The sequence below is a fragment of the Antechinus flavipes genome, chromosome 3 (assembly GCF_016432865.1).
Source record: "Antechinus flavipes isolate AdamAnt ecotype Samford, QLD, Australia chromosome 3, AdamAnt_v2, whole genome shotgun sequence".
Taxonomy (NCBI): domain Eukaryota; kingdom Metazoa; phylum Chordata; class Mammalia; order Dasyuromorphia; family Dasyuridae; genus Antechinus; species Antechinus flavipes.
In genome coordinates this window covers 377,549,804-377,567,209 of record NC_067400.1, presented here as the reverse complement: position 1 = coordinate 377,567,209, position 17,406 = coordinate 377,549,804, and the positions used below count along the sequence as shown (strand labels likewise).

General features: G+C 34.4%; 1 protein-coding gene across 3 annotated transcripts in view; it reads right to left on the bottom strand.

Annotated features, from left to right (window-relative positions):
• Positions 1 to 17,406, bottom strand: part of MBD5 (methyl-CpG binding domain protein 5) — a 132,931-nt gene that overhangs the window by 42,398 nt on the left and 73,127 nt on the right. For all 3 annotated transcript variants that reach the window (XM_051985836.1, XM_051985837.1, XM_051985835.1), the window contains 3 exons: positions 16,745 to 16,847; positions 15,643 to 15,823; positions 11,952 to 14,087 (listed from right to left, as the gene is read on the bottom strand). In XM_051985836.1, the coding sequence (XP_051841796.1) occupies positions 11,952 to 14,087; positions 15,643 to 15,823; positions 16,745 to 16,847 (2,420 nt within the window). The remainder of the gene's footprint in view (positions 1 to 11,951; positions 14,088 to 15,642; positions 15,824 to 16,744; positions 16,848 to 17,406) is intronic.

The following is a 17,406-nucleotide window of genomic DNA, read 5'->3' as shown; positions in this document are numbered from 1 at the left end:
GTAGATGACTTAAAAAAAGGAAAATAATCTTTTCTACACATATGTACACATTTCTGAATGATTAAATCAAGTAATTCTAGTCACACTGGGCATATTTCAGAGAACCATTGAATGCTGGCATGTGTATAGAGTTCCTTAAACATTAGTTTTGTCTTATTATTAAAGAATAAATATTTAAAACATTTTATTGTACATTAAAGTCTACTATGTCTTTAATAAATATGCATTTCCCAATACTGTATTTGGAAATCACCTTTTAAAATGAGGCAATAAAAATCATTTATTGGCAGTTATTTTTATATGCTCTAAAATAATTTTTAAATTTACACAGTGCCTTTATTTTAAAGTTAAAAAATCCCCACAATAACTTAAGTATTTGGATAAAGTTTTATCTATGAAGATTTTTCACAAAGGTTATTTTATTCATCTTTTGACACCAACAAACCACCATATTTAGGATTCCAGGGAGAAGCAATTTTTTCATATTACTTAGAAAGTTTTCCAGCCAAAACTAGTAAAGCAATAAGATTAGGGGAAATTAATCTCTGTGGCAGACTTCTGTCTTATATTCACTGATGTGAATGTCATAAGTTTTAAAATATTTACATATCTCACCTGCTCATTTAGTGGATTACCTACAGTCATTAAATAATGGGTACAGTGATTTATTACTCTATATACTACTCTTTCAATAAAAAGTAAAGATAAGGAAGACAAATATATTTCTTAGTACCATTTATGGAAATACTTGTTAAGATAATTAATCTTTTAAAAAGTTTCATCGTCTAATTGAAAGTAATTTATACTAGTCTGCATACATGTTTTATTTATCTTTGATTTGGCCACTTCCATTACTTAAAATTATTTTCTTATCCATGACTGTAGGGGTAGCCAGGCAGCACAGTGGATAGAGCACTGTCAAGAAGACCTGAATTCAAATCTGTTCTGAGACATTTAATAGCTGTGTTATGCTGGGCAAGTCATATCCTGCTTGCCTCAGTTTCTTTATTTGGAGAAGGAAATGGCAAACCACTCCAGCATCTTTGCCAAGAAAGAAAGACCCAAGGAGGGTCAGAAAGACCTGACTGGACATGAGTGACAAGTGACTGAATCACAACCACAATAGCTTCACCTTTATAATACTTAAGTTACTGCCAATGGATATGAAGGATAATCATTCATTTGAAGGGCTGCCATGGAGAGGAGGAATTAGACATATTCTGTTTGTCCCAAAGAAACAATGAGTGGGAGATGCAAAGAAGTTCACACGGGCTTCTTATTAGGAGAAACTTTTAAACCTTGTTCACTTGAGTTGTTCAACTGTGAAAAAAAGTTGCCTCAGGACACCACAGGTTTCCCCTTTTTGAAAGTCTTCACTAAAGGATTAGATGACTACTTGATTATATACATCCTTTTTGGACACAATTTGAGCCCCCAGAGTTTGGACTAGATGGCACAAACGTGATGGCACAGATATCCCTTCCAACTCTTGGTTGCATGGTGTTGTATAATTACATACATTTGCTAATTTTTAATAATAATAATAATAAATAAATAAAATAATACTTTTAAAATAAAATATAATGGATCCTCAGGTTATGATATAATTTAAGATATTGGAAAGACTAGCTCTGTGGCCTATTGTAATATACTACATATAACCAGGGAAAATTTTTATAGCTGCTAAACAGGCAAAATAATTGGAGATGAAATACAAAACAATCCATTGTGATTCTTGGAAAAATTTGAGAGAAGTTGAAACCACTATCTTAAACCAGTAATTTAATTTCAAGAATAGACTTTATTTGACTATGGATAATTAAAAATGACTAGTTCTTAGGCAGCTAGGTGGCACAGTGGAGAGTGTGCTGGGTTTGGAGTCCAGAAGACTCAATTTCCTTAGTTTGTCTCAGTTCCTTATCTGTAAAATCAGCTGGAGAAGGAAATATTAAAGGTTTTCTTTGCCAAGAAAACCCCTAAATGGGGTTCCAAAGAGTTAGACACTAAGGAAAAAATGATTGAACAACAGGAGGCAATCAATAGCTCAATTTTCATCCTCAGCTTGTGCCAATGATGATCTTGAAGTTTTCATCAAACTGCTTTCTTCGGGTTCTTCTCCTATATATCTAGCTGCTATTCCTCTGCTTATTTTCTGAATTTTCCTCTAGGTACCATGCTCTAACTTTGGGCGCACTGCAAGGTTCACATGTGGGCTCTCTCCTTTTTTAGAACTTCACTTGGTGATCTCATTAGTTCCCCTGGCTTAAATTATTAATTTTAAGCAGATGGTTCTCCTATCTACTTATCTAGATCTAAAGATTTAAGCCCTTCTGACTCCCTGTTTTACATCTCTAATGAGGTCACAGAATCTCAGCATATCTAAAACAGCAGAATTCACTCTCTTTCCTCCAAAACCCTTTTGTAACCCCAACAGGAGTCCTCCTTGATTCCTCATTCTAGTCCTCTGACACCATGTTTCGTTTTTCCTTACATACATCTCTCCATCCTGCCTGTTGCATGCTTGTCATCACCTAATCTACTGCAGTCACCTTCTGATTGGTCTCCCTTCCTCTGGACTCTCTTCAATCCAGTCCAGTTTCTAAGCAGCAGTCAAAGTGATTTTTCCACAGGTCTGACCATGTTACTCCTGTATTAAATGTTTCTGTGGCTCTTCCATTACTCCCAGAATTATATATAAAATCTTATTCGGCTTTCAAAAAGCCCTTCACTAAGGGCAATTCAATGGCACAGTGCATAGAACTGCGGCCCTGGAGTCAAGAGGACCTGAGTTCAAATTGGGCCTTAGACACTTAACACTTCCTAGCTGTATGAGAGTAGGCAAAATCATTTAATTCCAATTATCTTGCAAATAAAAAAAGGGCCCTTCACAGGCCTTTCTACCCTTCTGCCCTTCTTGTACCTTATTTCTGTCTACAATTGAATATTCTACAATATAATTAACATTAGTAGTTCCTCAAACACAGTATTCCATGACTTCGCAGTAGTTGGCTGGAAAGTCCTGGTTCTTTAGCCTTGCATCATGGCTTCCCTAGGGACATTCTACAAGAGGTGTTCTTGGTGCCAGACATCTTTCCTCCCATTCCCCACTTATTTACATGGTTCCTCTTCCCCCCCTCAACCTCCTCATGGTACAATAGTAAGTACTTAATACTTTTTTGACAGGCTGATTAGAATAAATTTTTGTAATCAATTTTCTTTATGTGAATTTTACATGAAAATAAATTTGTTTTTCAAAATTTTAAGTGAAAAATTCTGTATTATAGCTGACTTGGATGGTCCAGAGCTGATCCAACCCACTATCATTATAAATCACTAAGGAAGTCTCATTCCTATCTTTTGTGATTTCATAACTTTAATAAAGCTTACTCAGCCTCCTGAAATCAGGAGGACCTGAGTTCAAATGTGGTCTTAGATACTTAACACTTCCTAGCTCTGTGACTCTGGGCAAGTCTCTTAATCCCAAGTGCCTCAGTAAAAAAAGTAAAAAAAAAAAATAGTGGTGACAAAAGAGGTTTTATTGCTAATAATTGGCTTATCTGAATTTCTTATCAGTGCTGGAGAAAATGACATTTAACTCTCCTGTAAAGCCAGGAAAATGAATGGTTAGAAAATCATAAAAGAGAAAAATCTGGGTTTTAAGAGAATGTTTTACAAAGCTCAAAACAAAACACAGATTTAAGTTCAACTGGTGAGTCATCCACTTGTGAGTTCCTAAAACCACTTATTCATCATTACCATCAGTTTAACAAAAAATGTATTAAATTAGAATGAATTTTAATAACTACATACAATTAGTGGTTGGGTATTTTTTCATTTAATTTATTTTGAACTGCCACTTTCTGGAGAGACTATTTCTTTTTGAACATCTTAATGTGATGTTACAATTTTTTTTTTTTTAAAGATCATGGTCTGGTGTAGCTAAGATTTTTGTCTTTTCAGACTATGCTTTAGAAAACTTTTTTTATTTATTATCTAATCTTTAGAGATGCTGCTATTTACTTGATGTAAATTAATTAAAAAACTTAGGAGTTGGAAAAGCTAAGATTTTAACTGGACACATAAGGGAAGCCAGAGATCAGTAGTTGGAGCAAAGGAGGGAGAGTATTTTCGAATTTCCCCTCCGCTCAGGGTTCTAACTGCTAAGTGTAATTTCAGTGTCTTTCCTGTTAATTTTTTCTATTTATCCTGTATTTTTTATATACCTATATCTATACATATTTATATGTCCTATGTATCCTAATAGGTTTTTCCATATATATATGTATATATATATATTTAGATAGTCTACATCTATGTATTTATATAACCTCTATAAAATTCTATCTTCATATTTGACATATGTATTCAGGTTGTATCCCTTATTAGATTATAAGTTTGAGAGCATGGACTGTCTTTTGCTTCTTTGTGTCCCCAGTGCTTAGCATAGTACCTCATGTATGCAAGGAACTTAATAAATTTTTTTGATGGAATTTGCATAAATCTTGTGACTGTTCTTCCAGTGGAAGTTATATCCCTTTTCTATTTAACTTCCTCTGACCTCAAACTCTATCAATCAATTAGTAATCTATAGGCAAAGAAATCCACCTTTAACTCATAGTTATCGTATCTATGTTATATTTATGGGTTTTTAACAATACTGTATGAGGATGTATTCTGATGGAAGTGGATATCATTGACAATGAGAAGCTCCAACTCAGTTCCAATTGATCAATGATAGACAGAATCGGCTATACTCAGAGAAGGAACCTGGGAAATGAATGTGGACTACTTGCATTTTTGTTTTTCTTCCCAGGTAATTTTTACCTTCTGAATCCAATTTTTCTTGTGCAACAAGATAACTGTACAGATCTGCAGACATATATTGCATCTAAGATATTCTTTAACATGTTTAACATGTATGAGACTGCCTGCCATCAAGGGAAAGGGGTGGAAGGAGGGAGAGGAAAAACTGGAACAGAATTGAGTGCAAGGTCAATGTTGCAAAAATTACCCATGCATATGTTCTGTCAATAAAAAAGCTATAATGAAAAAATAAGTATGGGTTTTAATTGTGCTGTTATTTATTTGTTTTTTCCTGAGGAAGTTGGGGTTAAGTGACTTGCTCAGGGTCACACAGCTAGGAAGTGTCTGAGACTAGTTTTGAGCTCAGGTCCTCCTGGCTTCAGGGCTGGTGCTCTATCCACTGAGCTACCTAGCTGCTCCTGTGCTGTTCTTTCATAGGGTGTTTATAATGCCTTATTGTAAAATTTGAGGTTATAATATATAGTACTATATATTTTACACATTTCTGAGTTATCTGCAGATGCCACAAAAGTCCCAAAGAATTTCCACTTAATTTCTTATGTCAACCTGTGATATATCAAAACTGCAACGGGAAAAGTTGAAATGTGGAAGGGATAACTACAAAGTGATTTCTCCTAGGTCAGGCAGTATTAAATGTCAAACTTAGGAATTATATCACAATATATTCTGGAAAAGGACAGCAGGAAACTTGTATTGTCCTATACAGCAATTATATAGATAGCCTCACTTGGATTGACATCTTTTTGTATGTCACTTTTCCCATTAGACTTTAGCTTCTTGAGGGCAGGACTATCTATTTTCTCCTTTTTCAACTGAAGCACTACACATAGCTCCTGGCATGGTGGATATTTAATAAATGTTGGTTAATTTATTGAAATAAGTCTTCAGAAAAGAAAATTTTACAATAATATTTTGTATAAGCCAGCAGCAACATGCTACTTAACAAATGGTAAATGCGGGCTTTGGGAGACAGTTTCCTAAGCTTATATATTTAGGAAGGGAAAACATCTCAGAGACCTTCTAATTCAACTACTTTACTTTATGATCAATCAACCAACCAACAAGTATTTTTTAGAGTTCTACTCTATGTCAGCCAATGTACATATAATGACACTGAGGCCCAATGAAGTTAAAGGATTGACTTACAGTCATAGAGTCAGGATTCAAAACTAGATCCTCTCACTTCAAATCAGTATTCTTTTTACTGCATCAAATTGTCATAAAGTGAAAAAAGATCCACTACCAAATGTCACCAACTACATGGTTAAGTTTTAAGAAATGATTAAATTAGGGCATTTAATAAGGCTTCATGTGATTTCATAGGATCACAGATTTAGATTTGGAAGATTTAGTGTCATCTAGTTCAATTCTTTTATTATACAGAAAAGAAAACAGATTCATAGGAGTACAGTTATCCCTTTCACATTGTGAGGAGTAGGGGTGCAGTGTTCCCCATAAACTGAAAGATCTGTAAAAATTTTTTGGCCCCCTCTCTCTACTAGAGCAGAAGTCTGAATTTTTTCTTTTTCTTTCATAGGGTGTTTATAATGCCTTATTGTAAAATTTGAGGTTATAATATATAGTACTATATATTTTACACATTTCTGAGTTATCTGCAGATGCCACAAAAGTCCCAAAGAATTTCCACTTAATTTCTTATGTCAACCTGTGATATATCAAAACTGCAATGGGAAAAGTTGAAATGTGGAAGGGATAACTACAAAGTGATTTCTCCTAGGTCAGACAGTATTAAATGTCAAACTTAGGAATTATATCACAATATATTCTGGAAAAGGACAGCAGGAAACTTTTAGGTTTCTCTTTTAATCACCTATTAAAACAGGAATGTTAATCCTTTTATTTAAAATTTAATTAACTTAATAATTACATTTAATTTAAATGGATCAAACTAAAAAGCATAATCCTTTTCATATATTAATATATGCCTGAAAAGTAAAATAAATGTAATTTTATGAATAATTTTGTTCCTTCTTTGGAATTTATGTCTGCTTCTAACATTCTCTGACTCCAAGCTCTGTGTTAATCAATTAGTAACTTATAGGCAAACCAAGAAATACACCCTCAACTCAGCATTTAAAGACTAACTATTGTGTCTATAATCACTTTAATTTTTTTGATTTAATAAAGAGGGTTTTTAAAATGCTGCTCTTAAAATAGGCTATACTTACAGGTTTAGTTGTTTCAATCAGATCCGACTCTTCCAGACCCCATTTGGGGTTTACTTGGTAAAAATACTGGGGTAGTTTTGCCATTTCCTTCTCCATTTCATTTTTATAGATGAAGAAACTAAAGCAAACAAGGCTAAGTGACTTTGCCAGGGTCACATGGCTAGAAAGTGTCTAAGACCAGATTTGAACTGAGGAAGATGAGTCTTTCTGACTTCAGGTGCAGCACTCTATCCTCTGTAACATCTTGCTGCCCTAATTACTTTGGTAGTTCCTTTAAAAAACATACTTAATATGATAATGCCTTTTGTAGATCATTAAAAAGATGGCTAGCTTATTTCTAGAAAAAGAACTAAGGTCTACGATGTTTAGGAAAATAGATGAATGGAAGAGGCAAAGAAAAGGAGATAAAGGAGACCAGAAATAAAGAAACCTGATTCCCAGAAAGAGTCTGATTTTTCTCAGTCAGGTTACTGTTTTAGTTGTGACACAAATGAGCAAGAAATCTGATTTTTCTGGCTGCTGATCTTAGCGTCTTTTAGAGCGTGTGACAATCATAGGAAAACCCTTACACCCCAAAACTACTGAAATTAAAAACTTTTGGCACTGCCCATTGTTTGCTTCAGTAACTCTAAAATTGTCTAGAGGATATTTAAGGTAGAATAGATTAAAATAACACGATCGATTTTATCTTACAAGTATACATTACATAAAAATTTCCCTAATGACAATGTTAGGATCAAATATAAACATATTTAAGCACAGTAGAAAGATGTATGGGAAATAAGAAATTAGTATCATTTTAGGATCCTTAAAACTGACATGTGACTGAAATAAATTTTATATTAATTCAGGGCACCAATTTGACTGTTGGAGTAAAATATCAACAACTGAAAAAAAAAAGTTTTGCCCCAGGGTAAAGGAAGAATAGCTTAAATCCATACAATTAAATGTAGTTTCAGTATTTGATTAAAGAATGAGGTGTAATTCTTAACTCAGATAAGGGATAAACTACAGGTACTGTTTGGTGGGAGTGCAAATATTTCCAGCAGTAATTATTAATCAATAAATCCCAGTTGGTTTAATAACTTTTCTTTTCATTGAACAAAATCTAGATGTGAATAAATAAAAAGTTATCACTATGTAAAGTTATGGTCTTTCTTTAATAGAAGCTAAACTAAGGTCAGCAAGCTTACCCCCAAACTCTTATTTAATCCCTCTGTGTCTTTGTCTCCTTATCTGAGAAAAAAAAATAGACAGTTAACTAATCTCCTTCTCCCTCATGGAGGTATTGTGAAAGTGAATGAATTAAGAACATTAAAGTCAAATATGAATATTGCTTTCTTTTCACTTTTTCCTAACAATAAAGAAGTGAGACTAAGGATAGAATGAAATTCAGAGCCACAAAAGGCCTTGAGGTTTATCATCATGGCCTTTGAAAAGAGAGGCCTGAAATGGGAGAAAAGACTGAGTCTGGAGATGTGTAATTTTGAGAACGATTCCCACAGTGGTGATAACTAAAACAAATGAAGTCCATAGAATAAATCACCCACAGAGAAAGGGAGGATAGAGTCTCTAACTCCCTAAGTATGTATTTTCTCCAGAGCTCTCTGTCCCGAGATTATTCAGATCCCAAGTCTTTACTAGTTTATGAAAGTCAATAATGTAGTGTATAGAAAAAGTACTAGATTGTGAGTCTAGTTAACATAAATTAAATTACTTAATGGAACCTAGTTAGTGTCCTTAAAGACTGAGATTGGACCAGTTTCCCAGCCCTCCTCTCCCTCCCCCTCCTCCCCGCCCCCCAGAATCTTTTAAAGCTTTTATATTTACTTGGCATGAACGATTTTTCTTTTACCATCTGCAGAATCACATCATTCAAGGGGCACCTTACACGTCACCCTTCACTTAGGTGCCATGGGCCAGTGATAAATAATCCACCCACACACAATGATGGATGGACAAGTGGTCAATTTCTAGAAGTTTTAGTATATATAAAGACATACCACATATATATGTTTATATGTATATATGCTATAGTATAACTATTATTGATCTTACCCCCAAACTCCCTTTCCAATCAATGTTAACTATAACATCATAGGTCAGGGATGAATGGCCCAAGTCTGGCAGTTTGCTAGAAGCTGAAAAGTAGGCCTCAAGTTTCAGGTCAAAGGCTGCCTCCCGCAGAGGCCTGTTCTGCTGGTGTCAATGCTTCTCCCTGACACTGCCTCCTATCCACTCTGTATATATTTTGCATATGCCTAGTTATTTACATGCAACCTCCTCCAACAAAACACAAACTCAGTTGAGGGTAGGGTGATTTTAATCTTTCTTTGTATTTATTAATTGCTTAACAAATGCTTCTAAATGATTTTATTTAGTCAGTCTAGTGCTGGATTTGGAGTGGAGGCCCTGGCTTCAAATACGAATTGTGCCTAACTGCAAGACCCTGGCCAAGCCAATTCAAATCTCTAGTTCTCAGTTTCCCCATCTATAACATGAGGACTTGGACCAGCTAGCCACTAAAGCTCCTTCTAGATGTAAATCTCGATCCTATGAACTGTAATACTAACTCTTTTGGTGTTTTTAGAATTCAGCCTAGCACACATTTATATGTGTGCTTAAGCTAATTATGTACAACAACGCATTTTAAGCAGGCACAATGAGCTTTACTATAAATGAAAAGACATATGAAATCTTTATCAAATATGGCTTGTTTAAAAAAACTGTTATTAATTAAATATATTTACTTTCATAATATTATCTACTTTAGGTCCACAAATAATTAATCAGTCAGTTTACTAGGTTTATTTTTAAAATCTATTAACGATATAATAAAAAAATGCTTTCTGCTCATTGACATTTGCTTTGAATAATGTAATTTTTATTTTTGTGTTTTTTGCTTATTCCTGAACTAAAAAAATTTCTTTTATTTATTGATTTTTAATGTGTGGTTTGACACCTTGTGTGAATCACTACTTATGTCAGATATTTTTCAGAAAAAGTTCAAATAAGAAACAAAAAAAGGAGATAGATGCAACAAAAAACTACATATAAAAATGGTTTTATATATTAAAGAAACCAAAATAATGAAGGATTAACAAAAGTACACAAAAACAAAGAAGGTGAAATGATAAAGTAAAAAAAAATTAGTGCTCCCAAAGAACTAACCAATGCAGATATAAATAATGAAATGTATGTTTAGTTTATCTGTATAGTTAATTGGAGTCAATGACTTTATGTAACTGCAGCCTATATTACATGTATAGGGCTAATTTTTCACTTGTGTAGCTCTATTGCAGAATTATCTACAAAAGGATATGACCCTTAGACAAAATCCCCTTTAGGGGTTTTCATACTGTAACTCATCAAAGACTAAATTTCACGTGCTACTAGACACCAAGAATATAAAATTGATTATTATATGTTTAGATATTTCCTGAATCTTATATTCTACTTGAGCTAAACACAAGAGGAAATTGAACAGATCTTGTAAAATCTGTACAACAACAAATTATATAGTTGAGTGCAATGGAAGGTGGTATATCTTGCAATACCAGGGGAAAAAACAACTAATTTCAACCGTAACAACAAATATAAGTAACTGATGACACTTTTTCCAAAATGGTGAAATGTAAATATAAATACATATATACATATTTTTCAAAATAATAATAGCATCATTGATTTCCGTATACAGTTGTTTATCTAAAACCATTGTTTTGTTTTTGCAATGAGGAAAATCAGTTCAATAAAATATCAATTAAATATAAAACCTGAGAAGTAAAAATAGTAAGAGAAAATAACAGTGAAATGGCAAGTTGTCTTGTAGATGATTCAGTGATTATACTATAAAATAAAAAGCATAAAAAGACTCTGGGTGAATATGTGTGTGTGTGTGTGTATGTTTGTAAGTGTACATGTATATATACACAAGCATATCTTAGATATCCTGCCTATATAAATCTTGAATATCCTTGTTATTAATTTTGCTTCTTTACAACATTTTTAAGGCTTTAAGAGGTTTGCATGAATTCATTGATTTCTTGGGTTGATTTTATCTTTAATTTAAATAGTTAACAGTGATCATTTATATCATTCCTTTTTAAGACTGCACTGCAAAAACAAAATCTTGATTCATTACCGATATTTATTTTTGTTCTACTAAGTATGATGTCTACTTTAAAAAAAATTAAGTCTTTCCCATTATTTCTTTTTCATTGTAATGGAAACCATGAAGTTTTTTCATTTCAAAATAACATGAGTAGCCAATATGCTCTGCAAGTTTTCTGAGAAAAGTGAGGATAAAGGATGGTAAACTAGCATAAGAAAAAGATAAGGAATTTCTACAGCCTCTCATCATCTTTTGTATTCATTTATTTATATATCTACTTTTGGTTAGCATCATCAGAAATATAAAGCTATTTCCCTCTCTGAATTTTTCAGGATGAATTAAAATTATCTGAAAAATCACTCTCTGTTAGTGAAGGAGATTTTTATATTAGGATGAATAAAATGAAGTAATAGAAAGCCTTGCCTTACTTGTTTCTTTTGAATTTTAGCAATTTGGAACTTATGTAAAATCAATACAGATTACTTAAAAAGAAAAAAAAAAACAATAAAATCAACCCAAACCCTGACCAATATAGAGTTATCATCAAACTCTAATGGGATAAGGTATGTAAAACATTTTGTAAACTTTAGAGTATCACAAAAGTTATTAATATTTTTATTATTATTATTAACATGGTATCTTGTCTAGCATTTTTAAAACAAATATTTAGCTCTCTGTGAAGTCAAATCACAAATAATAAAAATACTGAAATGTCTTTGAAATGGGTAAAGATTCATTTTTATAACAAAGTGTTTAGGTATAGGTCAAAAAGTAGTAGAAAACTCTTGTACACCATTGTGTACCATTTTAAAATGAAACCATACCTGCATCAGAACTTGTTTGATTACAGCTGCTAACAATGCTGTTTGGTATCATTGAAGTGGATGATGCTGAAATCCTTGACTGAGGTGGGTTTGGGTGTAAAGAATTTCCTAAAGCCATGCCTGGCTGACTGAGCATTCCACAATTCCCACTAGCCTGAATTTGATTAATTAAGCCTGCAAGATGGTGATTTGGCCCTGGGCTGCTACCATGCATGAAGTTGGTATTTGCATTCTGGCAGTGCATGGCTTCCCCTCTTAAAGGTAAGTTCTGAGTCAATGAATTCTGAAGAACATTGGAGTTTATATTGGTGTCTGTGAAATGCAGCTGGTTAGCAGAGCAAGGCAAAGCAGGATTGGAGCTCCCACAACCAGTGGAACTATTGCTGCTCACATGTGAGCTTTGACAACTCATGGATTGCAGTAACTGAGACATGGAATTGATGGGAAATGAACCTTGACTTTGCTTCCTTATCAAGTCAGGACCAGGTTTAGGAACTGCAGGACTATCCATATGAGACTGTCTAAGCAAACTCAACACAGTAGTAGTCGGCTGCTTCCTTTTCCTCATGGATTCTTTCTGCTGAGACATCAGTTTATCCCTTAGTGCTGCTCGGCCACTTTGCCCTTCACTTGTTGGTAGAAGCATGTTGGCAGTAGGAGGAAACATGGTATTTAAAGTGCTATGTCCTTCAGTGTTGCCACTATTGGCAACAGCTCCAGAATTGCTACTGCTGCTATTGTTGTTACCAGCAAGTTTGTTTTGATTTGCTAGCTGTGCTTTGGCTGCTGCTGAGAGTAAACTACTTGCTGGAAAGGAGGCAGCATTGTGCTGGTTCAAAATCTGATTTAAAGGCATTCCCAGCAAACCAGGCTGACTCTTTAAAGGTCCACTTCCAGCAGATGCAGCAGGAAAAGCTGCATTGCTTGGAGCATTTAATACATTACTCATTCCAGCAATTAATGGGTTGGGGATGTCCTTGTACTGATGAAGTCCATCAGGCTTGGTGGAAGGGCTTGATGGCATTGATGGTCTTGGGGACCCTATTGTTGACCGTGGTGACCGGGGTGGACATTTAATGCCACCGCAAGTAGACTGTGGTCCTACTGGGGGCATCATGAAATTCCCATGATCTGATGATGTGGAAGATGAACGTGATCTTTGGGGTGATGCCTCAATCCTTCCAATTCCAGTTCCTATCATATGCACGGGGGAGGTCACTGGTGAAGGAGACAGGGAGGTGGAAGCTGAGTGCTGAACTCTTTGAACATGACTGCCATGGTTCATGTGACCGGGTTTAACAGTTGGCAAAGGGAGATTACTTGGCAAAGGAACAACAGCAGGAGGCATGCTTACATTCATCACAGGTACCTGAGAGTGGACATTTGAATGGAAATTGGTAGCATTAATGAGAATAGGGTTCTGATTTACTGGTTTACTAGGAATTGGGTCAAGAATGCCAAGTGGATCTTTTTCTGATGTTAATGGCTTTTTCTGAAGAGCACAAGAAGGTGGTGGAGGGGGAGGTGGGCCTTGGGGTGGTTTGTGGTGGAACATTGCTCGTGGTATTTCCATATTAGCTGAAAAATTACACATTGGTTTTTTCATTACTGGACTCTTTGTAGTCAAGGTTGGGGAAAGAGGTATATTAGTCCTTCCAGCCATTGCACAGGATGACTGTACAGGAGAACCATGTAGCATTACTGAGGGTGGAGAAAGAGGAGTCCTATTCATGTGAATAGGGCTAGAGTTAGGAGCTCCATGAAAACCAGTATTACTCCTTGTGAAAACATCAGGGCTTCCAAGTGGGTCAGTCCTAGGAGAGATTGAGCCATCTCCGTATATCTGGGATCCTGATGAAGCTGGACTAGGAAGTCCACCATGACTGCCACGATATGGAGATTTCTGACCATGTTCACTGCTGCCCAATCTCTGCCTAGGATAGGCAGAATGAAGTTCTTGTTGCTGGCTTCCAGTCAGCTCTTGAACATAAAGCCTTCCCATGGTATTAGATGTTCCAATCATTAACTTGAAAGGATTCTTACATTCTGGCATAACAGAATTTGTAATTCCTTCATGTGATTTAGTTCTCATTGATCTTGGAGTTGCTGCCCGTGAAGTTACTATTGGAGTTGCACCTGATGTTAAAAGGAAAAAAAGACAAGCAAAAATTTCTGTTAATTTTCAGAAGTAAACACCCCCCCACACACACACACAACGACCTTGTATATCTATCAGTGTATGAAAACAGAAATATTGAAAAAAAGTTCTCTTCTATGAAGTCTAACAACTTATGAAATAAAGGTTTAAAAAGGGCCCATGCATTCGGTCATTTCAATCTTGGTCAACTTTTCTTTTGGCTGACCACTTAGCAGTACTTCTTTTTTTATTTCTGACTCCAAAGCTTGGCTCATGCGGTTTCTCTTGCCTGGAAATTCTTTCTTTCCACCTTACCTAAAATCTTCCTTTCTTTTCAGGGCTGGGTCATATAGCACTCTTCCATAACAACTTTTTTGACCATTCAGTTATACAATGATTTATACATTCTTTCAACTTTTAGAACATAACAGCATTTCTAGTATGGACTGCTCGTTCCAGTAGCTGGACAATTGTTATTTAATCAATTCTCTATGACACGTATGTCTTCTTTCCCCTTGGGTTAAACAGAATACAGTTATTTCTTCTAAATTGTGACTTTTTTCCACTGTCGTTCTTATATATCACGAGATGGCATAAAAAATTAAATGGGAATTTGGGAGGAGTTTTGTAGATTAAGCAGACAATACATGAAGGCCAGCAGATGGCACAGAAAAAGTTTAGAAACTCAGAAATGCATAAAATATGTGAGTAGTATTGTGTGTGTTCAACCCAAATTTTATAATAAGGTACTGCAAACACTACATAAAAGAAAAAGAAAAAAAAATCAGACTTCTTTTCTGGTATGGAGAGGGACAAAGAAATTTTACACAGATTTCCCAGATTACATGAGTTCTATGTCTGTAAGTCCCCTAATGTGAAAGGAATAACTGGACACTCAGTACATGATGGAATCAAAGCAGTACTTCCCTTTGACTTTCTGATGTGTGATTTTTATAGGATAGGGGTAGCAAGAGAAAAAGAATGGAATATTTAGGCTTGGAATAATTTTAGAACGAGGATTTAGCCCCTAACTAATTCTCTGCTTCCCAATCTAATTGTGATGATCATTTCTATACATTTTGAGGAGTTTCTCTTTGGAGGTAGGTATGAGATATCGGCTGAGCTCTTTCCTAATTTTTCAATAGTCCCACAATTGACTTTTTGATGGTAGTACCTGATATGTAGGTTTAATTTTGTCTGAATCATGTTACATCATCAGTACTAATGAAGGTATTTTATTTTACCTGGTTTACTTAAGAGGTTAACTAATTGAGAGGTAGGAAATCAATGACTATAGACTGTTCTTAAGATTATATTTACTATTTGTGTTTCACACACACACACACACACACACACACACACACACACACAGTCACAGACTTCCCCCCCATATAATTTATTTAATATGGGGTGTAAATATATAGTATAACATTTTTTGGACAATATTTATTATGTGTGAGAAGTGCAACAAATAATGGAACCATAAAAATACTTTTATGGATTCTCTCTCTAAAGAAAAAAAAATTCTCATCGATGAATAGTCATATCACATACTTGTTCCTCCTCCAGGACTGGTAAGGACTAGGGAAGGATGAGGGGCTTCCATGCTCTTATGCAGTGTTGCCACTGCAATGATTTTCCTTTTATGTATGCATAGCTTTGTGACATCTTCATCTGCTTTAACATCTTCTGCAGTTCTCTGTTTCACAGCAGCTCCAGGATCAAAATTAAATACCTTAAAAGAATAAAATCTTAGTTTAGAATATATGTGGCATTATTTCTCCCTGTGGACACCCTCTCACTCGTCCCAATCCCCTTCTTGGGAAGTAAAATGTTTGGATACAATCAAGCCTACAAATATGAATAAAACTTTCTTTTATTTTTAAATATCAGAAAAGTAATTTTAGATATCATAATAAATACTACTGTTGAACTCAGAGCTTTAGTGGCAAATTAGCTGCTTTTTCTGTGTCAGATAACTACCTAACAAAACAGCTATATTTTAGATTCTCTCCAAGTTTTAGTTCCCGAAAGTAGCTTAACAGACTACAATTAAAAATTATAATACACTTAAAAAACCAAACAACACACATAAACCCTAAAACTGCTACTCTGCACTTTCATAGTAAATTTCAATGGCGATTAACACTGTATCTTTTTTTTTTTTTTCCTTTTATTGCACAATTAGTAAAAACAGTTTCACCTTCTGGCTATAAGATAGCTCTGCTCTGTGATTTCAGAAAAATCTGTTAGATTTGCCACCATTATCTCTGAAAATAGCACAGCAGACTTGAACAGTTAAAGGAGTACAACAAATTGTGCTATAAAAACTAAACTGAGAATATTGATGGCTGTAACAGACAAGGCACATAATCATTTTAATCGAAATATCTAAAAGAGTATATATATTAACATCTTTCAGTTTTTATTAGATTACTTGTTAAGAAAACTATAGAAAAAATAAACTTTAGTTCAAACATGTTCCATATCCCTTTAAGCACTCTAAAATATATGAGAAAACTTTAAGCTTTATTAAGTAAATATTTTAAATATATATAATTAGAAGAATAAATAAAGTGACATGCCATATGAGAAAAAAATAACGCATAAAATCTAGAGGAAAAATATACTGAGAGACCTACTGTAAAATTGTTACCTTGGGAAGAATAAGAGGACATTCCAAGCCACACTTGCATGTTCCATCAGTAAGCAGGTATGTTTTAACCTGCTCCAAGCAAGATAACAAAGACCCACTGGGACTGTAAAAATATTTTAAAAAATCAGGAAATAATTTTAACTACATACATTATATGAAAAAAAGTATAACTTCCAATCTTAACTCTCTTTTATAAGGATAATATTTTCTGACTAAGGAAAAGCATTTGATTTTGTCAAAATTATGGTAGCCACTAAATTATAGCCTGTAAAACTGTAGTTCCTTATTTTGAACTAAGATATTTCTTAAATAAATTTGCCAAAGTTGGAATTACAAGTTCCTCCCTTATAGCTCTGGAGTAAAGTTAGTAAACCAAATGAAACTGGACTTTTTTGAATCCTCCAAAGTCTATTGAAAGTCCTGATTTTACTTCTCTGAAAGCACTATGCCCTGATCATATTCCAAGTGTGTCTAGCTCAGATGACTTAAAAGAGCTTAGATTTTTATTTATCATGGAATTAATAGCAATTGAAACTTTCTAACTCAATGATTAATGTAGATTCCATTAAGCAATTGTATACTGCTCTTAAGACATTATGCTTCCATTTCAGATAAACTTTCCCACAAACTACCTGTTTCAATTTATGTGATTTTTAAAGCTA